This window comes from Sebastes umbrosus, chromosome 2 (genome assembly GCF_015220745.1).
Source record: "Sebastes umbrosus isolate fSebUmb1 chromosome 2, fSebUmb1.pri, whole genome shotgun sequence".
NCBI lineage: Eukaryota > Metazoa > Chordata > Actinopteri > Perciformes > Sebastidae > Sebastes > Sebastes umbrosus.
Window position 1 is genome coordinate 1,883,938 of NC_051270.1, and position 18,003 is coordinate 1,901,940.

At 39.7% G+C, this 18,003-nt stretch overlaps 1 protein-coding gene across 3 annotated transcripts in view; it reads left to right on the forward strand.

Moving 5' to 3' along the window:
- Positions 1-18,003, forward strand: part of LOC119501970 (multiple epidermal growth factor-like domains protein 11) — a 157,694-nt gene that overhangs the window by 90,642 nt on the left and 49,049 nt on the right. For all 3 annotated transcript variants that reach the window (XR_005209982.1, XM_037792770.1, XM_037792756.1), the window contains exons 7-9: positions 10,284-10,530; positions 12,323-12,443; positions 14,006-14,142. Coding sequence is in view for 2 of the 3 variants with exons in the window: in XM_037792770.1 (XP_037648698.1) it covers positions 10,284-10,530; positions 12,323-12,443; positions 14,006-14,142 (505 nt within the window). In the remaining variant the exon portion in view is untranslated. The remainder of the gene's footprint in view (positions 1-10,283; positions 10,531-12,322; positions 12,444-14,005; positions 14,143-18,003) is intronic.

Sequence of the window (18,003 nt, forward strand, 5' to 3'; positions counted from 1 at the left end):
TCATCATCATATTGGGGCCGATATGACTATAGTCATCACGTCACAGACTAAATCTTAGTTTGTAGATGTTTTTGTCTTTATAGGAACGGTGTGTAACATTTAGGGGAAATGGAATATTATTGAGCTGTCAAAAATAAAAAAAAAATTTAATTGCGATTAATCACATGATTGTCCAAAGTTAATCATGAGGAATTGCAAATTATTGGTCGCCTAAAAACCTCTTCTGTTTGCAAAGAAAAACCAAGATCGCGACGGCAAAATGACGAACTCAAGGCATTATCTCTTCCTGAAGCTCAAAGTGACATATTCAAACAACTTGTTTTGTCCAAAGCACAAATATATTCAGTTTACAATCACACTAGACCAAGAAAACCACACATCTGAGAAGCTGGAACCACTTCATTTTTGGCATTTTGCTTAAAAAAATAACTTTTATTCAATTATCAAAATTTTTGCGGATTATTTTTCTGTTGATCAATTTATCGTTTCTAATTTTGACCCTTTCACAGTGTGTTTTAAGCTCATGAAAGTTAATTATAACATTTTGGTCGTCTAAAAATGTTCTATTCAGCGTTCGGTTGTACTTAGCTCCACCCTCTCGTGTCACTTCTGGTTGCAAAAAACCAAGATGGTGAGGCCCAAAAACCAAGATGGCTACGGCCAACAACCAAGATGGCGACGGCCAAAAACCAAGATGGTGATGGCCAATAATCTAGATGGCGACGGCCAAAAACCAAGATGGCTACGGTCAACAACCAAGATGGCGACGGCAAAATTCCAAGATGGCGACGGCCAAAAACCAAGATGGCGATGGCAAAATACCAAGATGGGGACGGCCAACAACCAAGATGGCGATGGCAAAATACCAAGATGGTGACGACAAAATTCCAAGATGGCGACGGCCATAAACCAAGATGGCAACAGCCAAAAACCAAAATGGTGACGGCCAAAAACCAAGATGGCGATGGCCAAAAGGGGTCAAGGGACCCCTTTGAAAATGGACATGCCAGTTTTTCCTCGCCAAAATTTAGCGTAAGTTTGGAGCGTTATTTAACCTCCTTCACAACAAGCTAGTATGACATGGTTGGTACCGATGGATTCATTAGGTTTTCTAGTTTCATATGATACCAGGATCTTCACTCTAGCTTTAAAACCCACTACAACCTAAAAATCACAAGTTGCGTTAATGCGTTATTATCACGTTAACTTTGACAGCCCTGGAATATGATTTTAATAAGTATGTTTTCTTTAGTGTGTAATCAACAGAGACTAAGAATTATTCCTTACCTTACAATGAGCCATTTATATCTACATACTGAGCGTGTCCTCTTCACTGAGCCGGCGGCCTGTTATTCTACAAATTACCTACTTGAACAACTGGTTCTAGAGAGCACCATTGACATTTTCACGTCGGCCATCATCTCCTACACGCTTGGCACACGGTAATCAGTTGGTTGCAACCTCACCACTAGATCCCACACACTGCACCTTTAAATGATATCTCTCCTCTGTTTATCGGTTAAAGAGAGCATGTCTGTGTGGTTCACATTTACTTTGATTCCTCCAAATAAATGAATAAACATCCAAACTTTTTTATCTGAAATGCCCTCCCGTGGGCCTTTGGAAGTCAACAGTCAATGTTCTCGTTTGAGTATTGTGCTTTTACTCGTCCACCACTCTCATTCTGATTCAATCAGCCGAAAAAAATAAAGCAGTCAAGAGTCACACAAATGGGTTTTTTCCTGCTACTTCTGCAGAGCTTTGTTGTTGTTTTTTTTATGTCACACAGTTAATCACTATAACCTTGTGGCCCACCCGTGACTGTATTGACAGGTTTGATTAATGTAAAAACACTCATCATGGAGACGTCAATGGTTGTTTATGGCAGGAGTGTTTTCAATATTAATTTAATGCTGGAGAGGTTTTTGTATAACAGGTTGGAAACTGCAGATTAGTTTGTTGTAGTTGTTTGTGTAAAAAGTTTGTGAGCGTGGTAAGTGGAGGTGGAAAGAGTTGAGAAGAGCTGCTTATCCCTACAGCTCAGCAATAGAGTAACTAGCTGCAGCGGTATGCGTGGCATGTATGTATGTTAGGAAGAGTCTAAGGATCCGTACTCAGTAGAATTTGCTGGATAAACAAAAGTTTAGGAAAACACATCTCTGCACACTCAAATGATCACAGCCCCAGAAATGCATATTGACACATTTTTGTTCAGGCCACAAAGCAAAACAACTCAACCAGCTGACTTCCACCTGATAGTGACTAATGAATGATTATTATATTTGCATAACTTTTGCCTGTGTCATGAAAAAGCGGTACAATGCAACCCTTAGGGTTTTTTATTTTTAATGGCTGGAGAGACAAGAGAGAGAACAGCATTTAAAGTAGGTGCAGCAGACGGTTTAATGACGGCATCGATCAGCCATGCACAGCGTGTGTGCAGACGTTACCTAAAGCACTTCACAGGCCTTTTCAAATACAATATAATACAATACAAAACAATAGTATTAATAGCACCAGTAACTGTATGAACGTGTCATACTGGTGCCTAATCACATCATGCACTTTGAATTTTGCTTGAAAATGAGTTTCTCTGCAGGATACGGCTCCAATAATGTGGTAAGTACTGAATGTATAAAGACCTGCCAGTGTGACTGGTAATGTTACACTGAATAAATGGGTAACACCTACTGCAAATGCACACATTATGTATTCATATTGAGAATCATAAGGGGGTTATCAGTATCAGTGTGTTTGGCTCCCAGAGGTGTAAATGCACTTTAAGATTTCAGATACAAGTGATGAACTTGTGTGTGGGCTGCTGCTTTGCGTCTAAGAACAAACCTTTTTACTATGGAGCTGTCTTGTAAGTGACTCACAAACTCAGTCAGTGTGTTTTCACAAAGAAGAAGACCATCTTTTGGTCATCTGTATGCATAAAGTATCTGTTACATGTGAGCATGTGCAGGACAAACAACCAGACAGGGAGTACATCATTGTGACCGGCTGCAGAGTGGCGTGATAAAAGGAAAGAAGAGGAAAATAAGTCAGTTTCAACGACTGACATTTAGACTATTTGTAAAATCCAGATACGAAAAATCTGCGCACACACACACAAATAGATGTAAGGGATAATGTACAGCGAACCGGGCATTGTTGTGAAAGAATCCCTGACAGGGCGATGCTGCACCCCAACGTGAAGTGGAGGGGTGCAGCATCGCCCTGTCAGGGATTCTTTCACAACAATGACCTGCTAGCTGTACATTATCCCGCTTATTACACGGCTACTTAATGAAGAAATCAATATTTTGACACAAAAACGGTCCGCCAGAGTCCGACAGCTGAACTGCGCAACGGTCTGTTATACATAACAACGGTCTGTTATACGTAGCAACGGTCTGCTATACATAGCAACGGTCTGTTATACATACATAGCAACGGTCTGCTATACATAGCAACGGTCTGTTATACATAGCAACGGTCTGCTATACATAGCAACGGTCTGTTATACATACATAGCAACAGTCTGCTATACATAGCAACGGTCTGTTATACATAGCAACGGTCTATTATACATAGCAACGGTCTGTTATACATAGCAACGGTCTGCTATACATAGCAACGGTCTGCTATACATAGCAACGGTCTGCTATACATAGCAACAGTCGGTTATACATAGCAACGGTCTGTTATACATAGCAACGGTCTGCTATACATAGCAACGGTCTGTTATACATACATAGCAACGGTCTGCTATACATAGCAACGGTCTGTTATACATAGCAACGGTCTGTTATACATAGCAACGTTCTGTTATACATACATAGCAACGGACTGTTATAGAGAAATTACAGACCACAGAATGTCGTGATTGACCAATCAGAATTGAGTATTCCACACAGCCGTGTAATAAATATAGATAATAGATTCTATAGATAGTATTTCAAGTTATGGTTTATAAGTAAGTTATTAGAAAGTAGTTGTAGTATGACTCTGTACAGAAATGCTGAGCAGGAGAATGAACAACCACAAATTGTTGTATTTTTTTACTTTGGCCGGTTGTTTCTACCGGCCTCCGGTCTTAAACTTAACATATAGCTGCTGTTTGTCTGGCAGCTAAAGTCATCACAAAACATCATTTACAGCAATAACCACCGGAAAGAAATGCCAAAAACAACAGCACAGCCTGACTCAACATGAGAAGTGATGTACATTAGTGGAGTTGATACGGCTGGCAGATGTTAGCTTAAACAGGATGTGATGCCAGTAGATGGACTACAGTGGAGATGAGTCTTGTTTTGACTCATTATAGAGTTTTTGGCATGTGCTGTGCAACAGAGATCTTTTTTAGCTTCTTCTGAACTTTAAAGTCTGTGTGTTGTCTGGAGGTGATTATCCAAAAGATAAAACGTTTTGAATCACCTTTCTCTAGTTGTCCCCCCTCGCTCCTTCCTGAATAGCCTCTCATGTTCAATGCTGGTCAGTTAATGCAGATAGAACGTCAGTCAGTTTATATTTTATAACAGGAAAAATACTCATAAATCCGTATCCGTCTGCGTAGCAGGGTTTTCTGTCTGTCTATGGATCTTCCAATTAGCTGCCACATTAAAAAGGAAGTTTTAAACATCAATATTTCAGTATGTTCTGTATGAGTGTGAGGACTGGAGGCAGTAATGGACTTTATATGTGGAAGCTTCTAATTTCTGCTCTGACAGCTGTTGTGCAACTCATACTCTTATAGATGAGATATGTTGTTATTTATGGAGTTTCTGCTATTAATAATAATATATAGCACCTTTCAAACAAGTGCTTTACAATAAAAACAGAACACATTTAAAACACAAAGAGAACGAAATGAATAAAAGCCAATAGCTAAACACATAAAAAATCTCTACAATGAGTGAAGATCCATTTGAAGATCATTCATCTGCCCGCCCTCCTGTCATGTAACCTTGTGAATAATCCTGATCACTGCTTTGTACAATCATTTTTTTTTTGCCTTCAAACATGCAGTAAAATCATCCAGTAAAACCCACATTAAATTACGTTTGAACCCGCCCAGCTGCCCTCAAGGTTTCAAAACGAGTGTCGTAAAGGTTTTATTCTGAAAATTAGCCTAACAAAAGGCGACGCATGCTTCTTTCTCCTCTCGTTGAACAGCTACAGTCACCTGATATCTTAGATTTTAACAGAAGGAAGAAGAAAGACGTTTTTTTTTTCACTCAAAAAAGTGAGAATGGTTCAAAATGTGGCTGCATTATATTCTCTGTTGAAGATGAAGCCCTCACTTTTTGATTTTAAGACCTTTTTATACCCCCACGAAAACGTAATCGGTATATAGCCAAGGTCTGAAATGAACCTTTTTCACTTCCTGCCACACTCAGAAATTTTATCTGCCAATTTTTAAATCTCTGCGCTAAATGAAGGAATAACATTTTACATCTGATATTATTCAATATTTTTTAAGGGGGAGGGAGGGTAGTGTACACAGTACTGTACTTTGTTATTGTCATCTATAGTGGTTGTTTGTATAAAAACACAAAATTCAAATGATAATGATTATTTAAATATTTGCTTTGATTAAAAAAAATCTTGGCAAGCTGCTTAGAGCTAGTGTTAGGAAGTTAAACAGGTCATAATTCTCTCTCTAATATCTATTTTATATTGATGTAAAAACATCTCCTTCAAACAACTGGATTTATTCAAGTTTCTCACCAAAAACTTAATTTTAGGAGATTACATTTGAACACATCATGATAACGTTGTAATTTACCTTCACCCAATAGTCATTTTTACTGAGCAGACCGTGAACATCTCATAATAATAGCTCAATGGCACCTCCGTTAATGTTGGTATCTCCGGTATTTATCCAGTCAGGACTAAGCTGCTAACGGCTGCTAACAGCTAACATTACTAACTCTCCTCCAGCTCATTTCAACACAGATTTGTTGTTCACAGTGTCGCTTTATCAGGGAGAAATAGGATGCGTCCCTCAGGTTTAGTAGCGCCATGCTGTTGAGCGCTTTTTTTTCTCTCTGTCGTGACTCCGGTCCAAAACAAACTGAAGCATGATACAGCGTACGTATGCGTCATTGTGCAGCGTATCTGTTGGAAAGCATCAATAAGAGGAATCGATTAGTCATTGCCGACCAACCCTAAATTAGGACGGTAAAAGAACTGGACTTTTACTGTTTTACTACCATCTATCTAACTCATGGTGAAGCTGAGCAGTTTGAGCTTGAGAAAGTTTGAGGAAATACCAAGCACCACCCAACAGCCGGAGCAAACTTTCTCATGTTACAGCTAAACAGTACACTATGGGATGTTTCTGAAAACATTTGAGGAGAGAAATAGGCATTACAGTTACAGAATGATTGGATATTGATTGATTGACCTTAAGGTATGTGAATGAAAACTCTGCATAACTCTGTTGTATCTTAATAGATAAAAACAGATGTTGACCAAAAAAAGGTAATAAATCGCAAAATATGGTATCGTAGTACCTCTGGTGGTTCCCACCCCTAATAACTCCACATGTAACTCCCAATAAACATTTTTACCTTTTTGTTTGTATACAAATAAAAAAAGACATAATACATGAGTTAATGAGCTGTGGAGAACAGAACCAAGCTAGCTTTATCCCCCTGCATCTCGTCCTTATGCTATGCTAAGATCAGCTAATCCTCTCCTGGCTTTACCTTCATACTTACGTACAAACTCTTTATATATGAGATATCTCAGTATTTCTCAGTAACTAGTCCTTTGATCAAAACAAATATGCTTTTGAGTCCGTTGGACTACAGCAGCCTGGAGTCAAGAGACAACCACAGAAATGAAGTGGCAGGTTAAGAATCTCGGTGTGTTTCTCTTCTAGATGTGAGACAGAAAAGAGCCAAACCAAAGAGCAAGCTCACATTTTCTTATTGGCAAAGAGTGACTCCCACCGTAGACAAACCTAGAAATATTCCTTAAAGAGTTAGGCCTTCCCAAAGTATATTATGCAGCTCTTAATTTAGTGCAGAAAGTTCTTCTTAGTGCCAGCGAGCTACTCTTGATCAAAGTCATTAGTCACTTGATTTGGACTCTTTGCTGCTGAATAATTGAGGCTGTGAGAGGATAAAGGATTTGACTATGCTGGCTCACTAGTTAAGAGAAATAAAGAGAAGTCCCCTCTTTGAGACGGAGACAGGAGGAGGAGAGTAATGGAGATAGGGCAGGAGGAACTGAGAGACGCAGAGAAAAAAGGGAGTAAATTAGAGGAAGATTGAGAGGGAGTGAGTGTGAGTCTGATTTATACTTTGTCTGCTCAGAGCTCCGTCCACCACACTACTGATGAAACATTTAACACTATAATATCTGTAAGACTACACCACCCACGTTTAGGGGGGGAAAAGTTCTCCGAGTCTGGACGACTTTGCCCGTCTCTCACCGCCACTTCCAGGGTTCGTCCTTTTAGCTTGAGGCCATTCATTCAGAGCTCTTGGCACTCAGACTCTGGCTGCTTTACTTCCCCTCTGGAGGAGTGCAGTTCACCCCGTGAGCATATATCAAAAAGATAATAGTGCTTTGATTTATTTTATCTTGAGATGATGTAATATACAATAAAACCTCCCGTCTTCTGTACTTGTTTTCATCTTATGTCATCGGGTTCTGATTTATTACAGCGATTCAACCCGTTCTCACTCTCAAGCATCGACTGTATCTAAGAAGTGGACGCGCTCACCGTGACGTCACCCAACGCTTTGACGACTACAGCTTTGAAGATTTGAGTCTGACATTTTGGCCGTCGCCTTTTTTAAGCAACCAAAATGTTACAATTAACTTTGATGAACTGAAAACACGCTGTGAAAGGGTTAAAGGTCTAAGAGGAAAACACAGACAACTCGGTGGTAGTGACCTGTCAATCATAAGGTAGCCACGCCCTAACGCATCCTCTGCTTTATACATCAGACCGGCACATACGGGTACTTCCCAAAAAGTCAAGGCCTCGCCCCCTTTTGGGGGATAGATAACCGAAGATCCCATAGACTTCAATGTAATCTGGCGTATGTTTGGATTGTAATTTTGACAAGTTTGTATGCATTCATCTCTTGTTATACAAACATTTGTTTTATACACATGTCTAATAATTATTTTATGCCTGAACCTGAGCGTTGGCGATACCTTAATAAACGCTGCCCTTCAGTCTTCCCCCGTCCAACACAGTGGCTGGATATTGCTGATCTGGCACATCTGATTTTCATTAGCTGAGGTGCAGGAATGTTGAAACAGCAAGTACAGACTGTACCAAAGGAATAAAATGATACCTATAAAGATTACCTCCACACAACGTTGACTTATTTTAAGTTATGTACGTAAGTAAAGTTACATAACGTTACATAATGTAGGTTGCAGAACGTTAAGTAACATACATAACTTGCAACATGGACATAATGTAGCCTACTTAACTATGTAAAAAACATACTTATTTTAGCCCAAACCAAAATCTTTACTAAACCTAACCAAGTTATTTCCAGTGAAAACAGAAGGTTATATTGAAAAGACCATGTAATGAGTGTATGCATGTAATGAGTGGACGTTGACACATGCAAAACTGATGCTAGAAGGGTACGTAGAGCGTCGTAGTTTGAAGCGTAGGGCCAGTGACCGAGCTGCCGTATTTATCGCGTTGGGAGTGAGAACATGTTAGTGCAGTACGTCCACTTACAGACCTGTGATGTTATTTTCTAAATACAGGGACTAAAGAGAAGGAGGCAGTTTGAAGAAAGGATTTCTTATGGAAAACATTCCTTCCATCCAGTTACAAGAGACTTAAAAGGCTGAAACTGTCCCCAGTAATATGTAGATATTACTGAAATAATGCAAGTTCAAATATAGGGCTAAAATATAAACATAAATACAATATAAAGTTATACAAATTTGTGGTAGACAGTATTGCAAATGTATAAACTGAATGTAAACAGGAAATGTAGTAAATGTATCTGCATAATGACACGTATTAATATATAGAGGTGTTTGTAAAACAGTAAAAGTAAAGTGTATAAAGGTAAAGTGATAATAACATTTCAAAAGTCTTATGGTAAGACAGATGAAATGTACGAAACAAACAGAGTAACTAACTACTCTTCTCTGTGGTAATTCGTATAGTAATTGATTACTTTAAAAAGGTAAAGAGCAAAGTGTGGTTTAGTGTTTTCATTTTTTCCACCAGCAGCCCAACATCAGTGACAGCTGCACCGCGACGGAGGATTACTCTCCTCAAAGCATCACATTAACTGAAATGTAAAAAGTCTATTTCTGTTCTTTGGTGTATGTGAGTTCATAGTTTTAAAATCACTGTATAAATACAGTAGACTTTGGCTTGCCTGCACTAAGTTATCTCTTAGTATGAAGGGATCTCAGACCAGCTGGGTTGGTAAACAGCATCGCGCTCTATAGAGTTTACTGATGCATTATGGGAAAATGCAGATCAGGATTCTTCAGGCCGTCGCCTCTCGTTGACGTTCAGAGGTGACGGTGTGCAGATTTACCACATCTGTTCCCCTCAGAGGAGTTCACTTCAAGGTGCCTCAGTGAAGATTCAACAACAAACTTTGTTATGGATTTCTGACCAGATCCACTCCTTCTGTTCTTACCTTTCACAATAAAAGCATTAGACATATATTATTCGCAGGCAAGTATTTCTCCTTTTCGTGTCGTTTCATTCGTTTATTCACGGGGTGTAAAGGCCGGTAACTTGCAAAACAATGACTTGGTCCCACCTCTGCTTTCAGCTGAGACCATTTGTACTCCCGAGTTGTGTTTGAGAGCTTCGGTAAGCGTAATTCTTAGAAGCTTGATGAATATGAGTCTCGTACTCTCGTCTCTCCTCATCTTTTCTCGAGGCAGATGGCCGCCCTCCCAGAACCGGGTTCTGCCCGAGGTTTCTACCTGTTAAAGGGGAGCTTTTTCTTGCCACTGTCGCATAATGCATGCTAATAGGGGATCTCTTGTTGGGTTTCTAAATTACGGTCTAGACCTGCTCTATATGAAAAGAATCTTGCGATAACTTCTGTTATGATTTGACGATATATAAAAAATAAATTTAATAGAATTGAAGTCTTATCTCACCTCTCCTCACCTCACCTCACCTTTCTCCTCTCTGTTTAACACTCTCATGTGGATTACTTCATCTTCAGACGTCCATGAATCCTCCACGCTGACCTCTCGACCTCGTGTAGGTGTTGATGATCACACAGTTTTAAATCACGTGTTGACCTCCTTTCCTCCTCCTCTCCGTCCAGGCTGCGAGAGCGACTTCTGGGGTCCCCACTGCAGTAACCGCTGTCAGTGCCAGAACGGGGCCAAGTGCAACCCAATAACCGGAGCCTGCGTCTGCACCGACGGCTTCCAGGGCTGGCGCTGCGAGGAGCCCTGCGACCCCAACCTCTACGGCAAGGACTGCCTGCTGGACTGCCAGTGCCTCAACGGCGCCACCTGCCACCATCAGACCGGAGAGTGCCTCTGTGCACCCGGATACACCGGGGCCTTGTGAGTATAGCCTGCTGGATGGGACGTGGTGTGTTGAAGGGCTTTATTTCAGATGCAGTGATTCCCAGAGTTGAAATAATGAAGTTGTAGTTATATAAGTAAGTGTTTGATGTAATACTTCATCTGTGTGATACATTATTGAGGTAGACCTAATCGAAATGTGCTGCTAAAGGTTACCTAAGATTGACGTTATGTAATTTATAACATAAATTATACATGAGTAGGTTTTATTACATGAACAGGAAGGGTCATTTTTTTTATATGAAAGAAATATACCAAATAGTAATCTAATTTTTCTTCAACAAAAAGTTTTAAATGTGTTATTAATGAACTAAAACCCAACAATATGCACATTATTACAAAAACAGGACATTATAGTACACACTCCAAAAGGTGATGTGTTGTCAAAGCTCCTTATTCAGTCAACAAAATCACATCCTGGTGTCTCAAAAGAAAATATAGCAAATCGAAAAACACTCATGACAAAACAAAAACCTTCTTTCAAACACCCGCATTTAGTGGAGATAAACAAATCTGAAAATAGAATTGTAGGCAGTGTTTTTAGTCTGTTAGGACGCCATGACGTCAGCTAATCATCCTGGGGTCCGACACAGAAATCACATGGTTTAACAAACACATATAGTAAGGCTGTCGATCAATTAAAATCATGATTTATCGCATGATTGTCCATAGTTAATCGTGATTAATCGCACATTTTTTATCCGTTCAAAATGTACCTTAAAGGGCGATTTGTCAAGTATTTAATCCTCTTATCAACATGGGAGTGGACAAATATGCTGCTTTATGTAAATGTATTTATATATATTATTGTAAATCAATTAACAACACAAATCAATGACAGATATTGATCCAGAAACCCTCACAGGTACTGCATTTAGCATAAAACAATATGCTTTAATCATAACATGGCAAACTGCAGCCCAACAGGCAACAACAGCTGTCAGTGTGTCAGTGTGCTGACTTGACTATGACTTGCCCCAAACTGCATGTGATTATCATAAAGTGGGCATGTCTGTAAAGGGGAGACTCGTGGGTACCCATAGAACCCATTTACATTCACACATCTGGAGGTCAGAGGTCAAGGGACCCCTTTGAAAATGGATATGACAGTTTTTCCTCCACAAAATGTAGCGTTATTTATTCATGACATGGTTGGTACTGATGGATTCTTTAGGTTTTCTAGTTTCATTTGATACCAGTATCTTCACTCTAGCTTTAAACTGAGCCGTCTCAGCCTGCTCTTATTGTGAGTAGCTTGAAAGGAGGCCATAGGTTGACCAATAACCAGGCTACAGTATACAGTATATGTCTGTATACTGAAACCAAACCAAACAATTCTGACTCAGTAATTGAGCCAACTTAACAGCAACAGCTTTCTCTTCATAGGGAACAACACTGAGAATGTTTTCTATCAGTGAAAAGAGAAGAGAACAGTGTGAAATGAAGAAGAAGTGATTAAAAGTGAAAGCAGCATTAGAGCACAGGCGGCACACAGAGCAATGGAGAAAAACTGTTATGGTAAAATAGCAAAATAATATTTACCAACACTATAATTTGTTGTGCTAACTGTGACTTTCTCTTAATAAGACCCATGGATTGTTTTTATGTTGACTTTACAATACAATTTCATAGTGAACCTCTAATTCTTATTTCACCTGGACAGTTGAACCTTCTGCTCTCCTTCCTTTAGAAACATTAAGGAAGCTTCACTATGAACTGTGACGGCTCATTTCTATTTCTACATAAACGTTCTTCTGTGTCTTCCCTCCAGCTGTGAGGAGCCGTGTCCTCCGGGTAAACACGGCTCGCTGTGTGAGCAGCGCTGTCCCTGTCAGAACGGAGGAACGTGCCATCACGTCACCGGAGAGTGTTCCTGTCCCGCCGGCTGGGTGGTACGAGCTGCTGCACGTCCACAACACGACCAGCTAATACGCACGTTTATCAGAGTTCAGCTAACAGGGGGAATGTTTAAAGATCCCCTCCACATGAAAACATGTTTTTATCATGTTTATGTCCCCTAAAATGTCCCCAAATAAACCTGAAACCTCCAGCACAGAGCGGAGAGTTTGCATTAGCAGAGTGAAAGTTTGGACAGCAAACGTGGTAGAGTGCAGTTTTTGGATGTAAACCAGACTCTGGAGCTTCTTTCCACTATCTACCAAATAATCCTAGCAGATATTACTGTTTGTTTCACAACCACTAACACTGTTTCAGCCAAGCTAACAAACTAACAAACAACATAAACAAATAAAAGATGCTAACTACACTTAACATTCTGCTACGTCTGCTAGTCGCCGACTTTGGTGCAGAACAGACTCCTCATCTGAGTCAACAGCCCAGTCGCACGAAAAGGCGTTTGAATGACACGATAATGCGCAAGTCAAAAGCGTGCAATAAGAACACCATTCTTGCTTTTGGCGGGTCATTTACTAAACGCCATGTAGTCTGTACTGACTGCAATATAAACACATCCACGTACATATTCTACACAGGTGGACGGGTTAGTTAGTGACGTTTGTGACGTCTTTTCCTCACTGATGTTACGTTGTTTCTGTACTAATTTTACTTAGGTTACGACGTCGTTGATTTGAGGCCAACCATGACGTTTTCCCTAAACCTAATTGAGCGGTTTTGTCGTTTATATACGCGTGTGATATTCACGCCTCAACGAGGCAAAATGTGACATTGACACGCTATCGTCTGATGGACAGGCTATTACACGCTTCTGCATGATATCAGGTCGAAGTCAAACGTGTGGCCGAATCTCTCAGATGTTTCCTCTAACAGAACATAAACCAGACGCCAAAACTATCGCTGCAGACGGCGAGCTGGGCGGGCGAGGCCAAATCCAGTATTTCTCAATGAGAGAGAAATAGTAGATGTGCTTCCAACCACTTCTCTTTTAACTTTTTATGTGTGGAAACCATGTTGAACTAAATATTATTATAGTATTTCTATACACTTTAAAACATGTCTGGAGGGGATCTTTAAGCCCAAATCACCATGTTTGTGTTTGGAGCAGACATTTCATATTACAGTTTTTACATGTAAAAAAGAAACGTGTTTCCTCCCCAAAGATGAACTCACACCAGACTGGAATTCAGTATCATCACGGGACACTAGTATTTACTCTCGTTAGTGAAGAAGCAGTTTAATGTCCACACTGCACCTGCTCAGACTCTGGCAAGATTTTACAAACAAACCAACCTGCTGATAGTTGCAGTTCAGGACCAGATGAAACCGTGATACCTTGATTTTGTCTGTTTCAGACTGTCTAAGACTGTTTAGGTAAAGTTCTTGTACAGCTGAAGACAACATTCAACACTTCTTAGTTAATTAAAATGTATAATTTTGTCCTGAAACTCAATTTCATTAATTGACAGCGTGTTAGCACGAGTGTGTCACCTGTTTGATGTGCATGTTAACATGACGCTCGTGTCGTCTCTCTCCTCAGGGTCCGGTGTGCGCTCAGCCGTGTTCCTTCGGATCGTTCGGCATTAATTGCTCTCAGGAGTGCACGTGTCGTAACGGAGGGCTGTGCGACCACATCAGTGGTCAGTGCCAGTGCACCGCCGGCTACATCGGAGAGAGGTACGGTGTGACCACACAATTATATTAATATTTATTGGACCCCTCTGGGAAATTAGCTTGTTGCAGCTGAAAATATTAATATGATTCAGCAGGGAGGAAAAATAAATATGGACACACAGTAAAATATGTAATAAACAGAAGACACAGGAACAATGAGGCAGAAGAGTTGGTGTCAATGTAAATATGTTAGCAGGAAATACAGAGCAGGGTAAATAATGATGTATGAAATGTTACCAGCAGGCCGGACGGCTTCTTCAACCCTGAAGCATCACCAGGGAGCTTTTCTGGCTTTTTATTTATTTATTTATTTGATCATTTTGGCTGTGTTCTGTGCATACGGGATACATTTTGGCAAGAGTGTGAGGGTTTTTTAAATATGTAAATTCAACCTCAGCTCCTAAATAAGTCTATAATCCCCTGACAGACGGGTCTAAAGCTCAAAAGTAACTAAGTACATTTACTCAAGTACTGTACTCGCGTACAATTTTGAGGTACTTTCCATTTTCTGCTACTTTATACTTCTACCACGCTACATTTAAGAGGCAACTATTGTATTTTTTACTTCACTACATTGATTTTAAAGCTTTCGTTACTTCAGATTAATAAAACAAAATATAATCAACAAATAAATGATGAGGTATTATTATAGATTAAACTACTGAGCAGTATGTAGAGTAATTAAAAAGAGCTCTGCATTTACCAGCACACATTAATGCACATGCAATAATTATAACCAAAATATTATTCTGAAATGGACCATTCTGCATCATGAGTACTTTTACTTTTCATACTTTAAGTTATTTTAATACCTAGCAAAAGGCAAAGTCTCTTGAGCAGATACGCACACCAACATGTGAATAAGGAGAGTACTGGAACTTGTTTTTTTCCACTTCAAGCAGTTGATAGGGGCTAAAAACACTATACACTGTGCTACTTTTACTTAAAGGTCCCATATCGTGTTCATTTTCAGGTTCATACTTGTATTTTGTGTTTCTAATAGAACATGTTTACATGCTGTAATGTTAAAAAAAAAAAGTTTTTTTCCTCATATTGTCTGCCTGAATATACCTGTATTCACCTTCTGTCTGAAACGCTCCGTTTTAGTGCATTTCAATGGAATTGCAACGGAATTGCGTTGCTAGGCAACAGTTTGGGTCCATGTTTACATCCACTGCAACCGGAAATAAACTGGGACACACTAAAATGTTTACGTTTAAAACTTTGTAATGGTCTAAATATTGTATATTTGTGACATCACAAATGGGCAGAAATCCTGACAGCTTGTTTCAAACGCACAATTTCTAAATATGGGCTGTGTGTATTTCTCCGTATATTGAGCATTTTGATAGTTTAGCAGTATTTATATAGCACTTAAACCAGCTTTATAATATAAAAGACATGAAAATCTCACTTTTTTATAATATGGGACCTTTAAGTAAAAGATCTGAGTACTTCTTCCACCACTGTATCTGTCTCATCTCTGTCTACTGTAATTCATCAATTAAAGGTTAAATGCCCCAAAAAAGCTAATATTCAAAAGATGAACTAACCCAAACTCATTTTGAAGTCAGTCCCGGTTGACCTGAAGACGTCCCTCCTTCAACATAATATATTGTAAAAGAGTCATGCAACATGATGTGAATCTCACACTGCTGCTGCTGTGTCCTCAGAATTAGAAACAGATTGTGAACTTTGAGCCGTAGATACGATGTGGTAGAGAGTATGAAGACGTTATGCTCGGTGTCATATGTTAATGTACTCTCTCCCACATACTAACGCTCTCTGATTGATAATGGGCTCTCTTTTGGTCTGAAAGTGGGAGATTTTAACCAAGAGCCATTTAGTTTCTCCTTTATTTCCTCCATCACCTCCGACGCTGTCTATTAGCAGGAGAAGACTTCCTGCAGCCCCGTCCTCCTCTCCGGCCAGCTCTGTCCATCTTCCTCTCTCTCCCTCTCCATCTTTACTCTCAATTGAGCCAAATTACCTCCATTCATTTAGGCCCCAGACAGGTGAATTAGCCTACATGGAATAATTCCTAGATTGAGTTCTCCTCCAGCCCGTCCACGTTCTAATGGAATTAGCCGAGATAAGAGTCCTGAGGAAGTCGGCATGATTTAAACGTGACACAAAACAGAAATCCTCACTGAGCCGGTTTAATTGAGCGATTTGTCTATTTCTTAATGGTTTCAACCGGCGGACGTGTCGAGAATGAAGCCGAGACGCCGGTCTAACTTTAACTTAAACAATTTCTCTATTTAATTCAGTTCCGTGTGTGCTCATTATAAAGAGCACTCAGGGCCTCGGTGTAATGTTGTAGCCTGTTGACCTTATAATGGCGTGAGTGGACGTGACGTGCAGCTTCATGTCATCTGTGAGGAGGATGAAGAGCTCTCTGCCGGTGTGGGATGATACCGCTCACTTTTTACTGTTGAGAGAATCATTGATCTTTCTATGAATTGTGAATGTGTGTTTAAAGGATCATCCGGACCGCAGCGATGCAATATGATGTTTACATGGAACATAGAGAAACCTTGTTACCCTAAAACTAAAAAAAAAAGCCCTCTAACACAGACTGGCCAATCATAGCGTAGCATCGGCCAGCTCCGACCAGCTCCGACCAGCTCCGACCAGCTCCGACCAGGGTCCAACAACTATCCAGCTCTGCTGGTTAAACGTTGAATAATAGTGATACTCGTGTTCTTGTTACATAAATATAGCCATAACTCAACCTGTTCCGCGCAAAGTGATTGGTTTCTTGCTTTTTTTTCGTGGCGCAAAAGCTCAGAAAAATCAACCTTTTTCCGAAAAGAAAGTATGACGCTTTTTCTTTTTATTTGTTTTTACTGCTCTGCCTGATTTGCCTTCATTAGATTAGATTAGATTTCCTTTATTGTCATTGTACAGGTACAATGGAATTGAGTTTGCAACTCCCCATCACATACACGACGCATTAAAGACAGTTTATAAATATAGGGTACTCTACAAAGCAACAGCTATAAGGTTAGTGACCAGTGTCGTATGCAAACTGTCTTAAAGGGCAGTAAAAAGTTAAGACGACAATCTAAAACAATATTATAAAAAATAATTAAATACATAATAAATAGATATAGTCAGTCCACATGTGCAATATCATTATACAAATAATGCAGTTCAAAGTGCAATTATGCAGTCAAAGGTTAAAGTGCATGGTAAAATAAAGTGCATCATCTGATCAGCAGTAATGGAAAACAGAAGCAACATTAGAGTTTATCTTCTGGGTTACCGGTGTCACACTTTCACTTTTATTATAACATGTAGATCATCTTTACATTGCTTATCATATTTTTTGTTTTACTGACAGACCTCTAACTTGTACTCCAAAAACCTGGTATTAGAATTTAAACACACAAACAGTATAAACAAAAGTATAAATGACTATAAAGCACTCTATAAATGCAGTCCATGTTTTTATCCAAGGCGTTTCACAAGTTGTCCATTTCCACACCGTGGCAGTCCCTCCCATGCAAGCTGCCGGCCTGACCCTGTGATTAGTGCACAACTTGCTCTACCTGCTGAGTCACAATTTCATAGGAACATTTCTCAGTCAGACACTTTTCTTCCTCAGCTGGAGGGCTTGAAATGAGGCGGATATAATGACAGAGAACGTTAGTGATGAGTGAGAAGTGCTCCCTAAAGTATAAATGCATGAAGATCGTAATTTTAGAGAGCATTAGTTTTAGATAAATCCTGTAAAGCTAGCCATGTTAGCATTTGAAGAAGGTCTGACATTATTTGAGACACATCTTCAGAGGTCTACACGGGTCAGAAATGTTGGACCTGATCTGAAACAGAACCCAGGAAAACCCACCAGAACCTGAC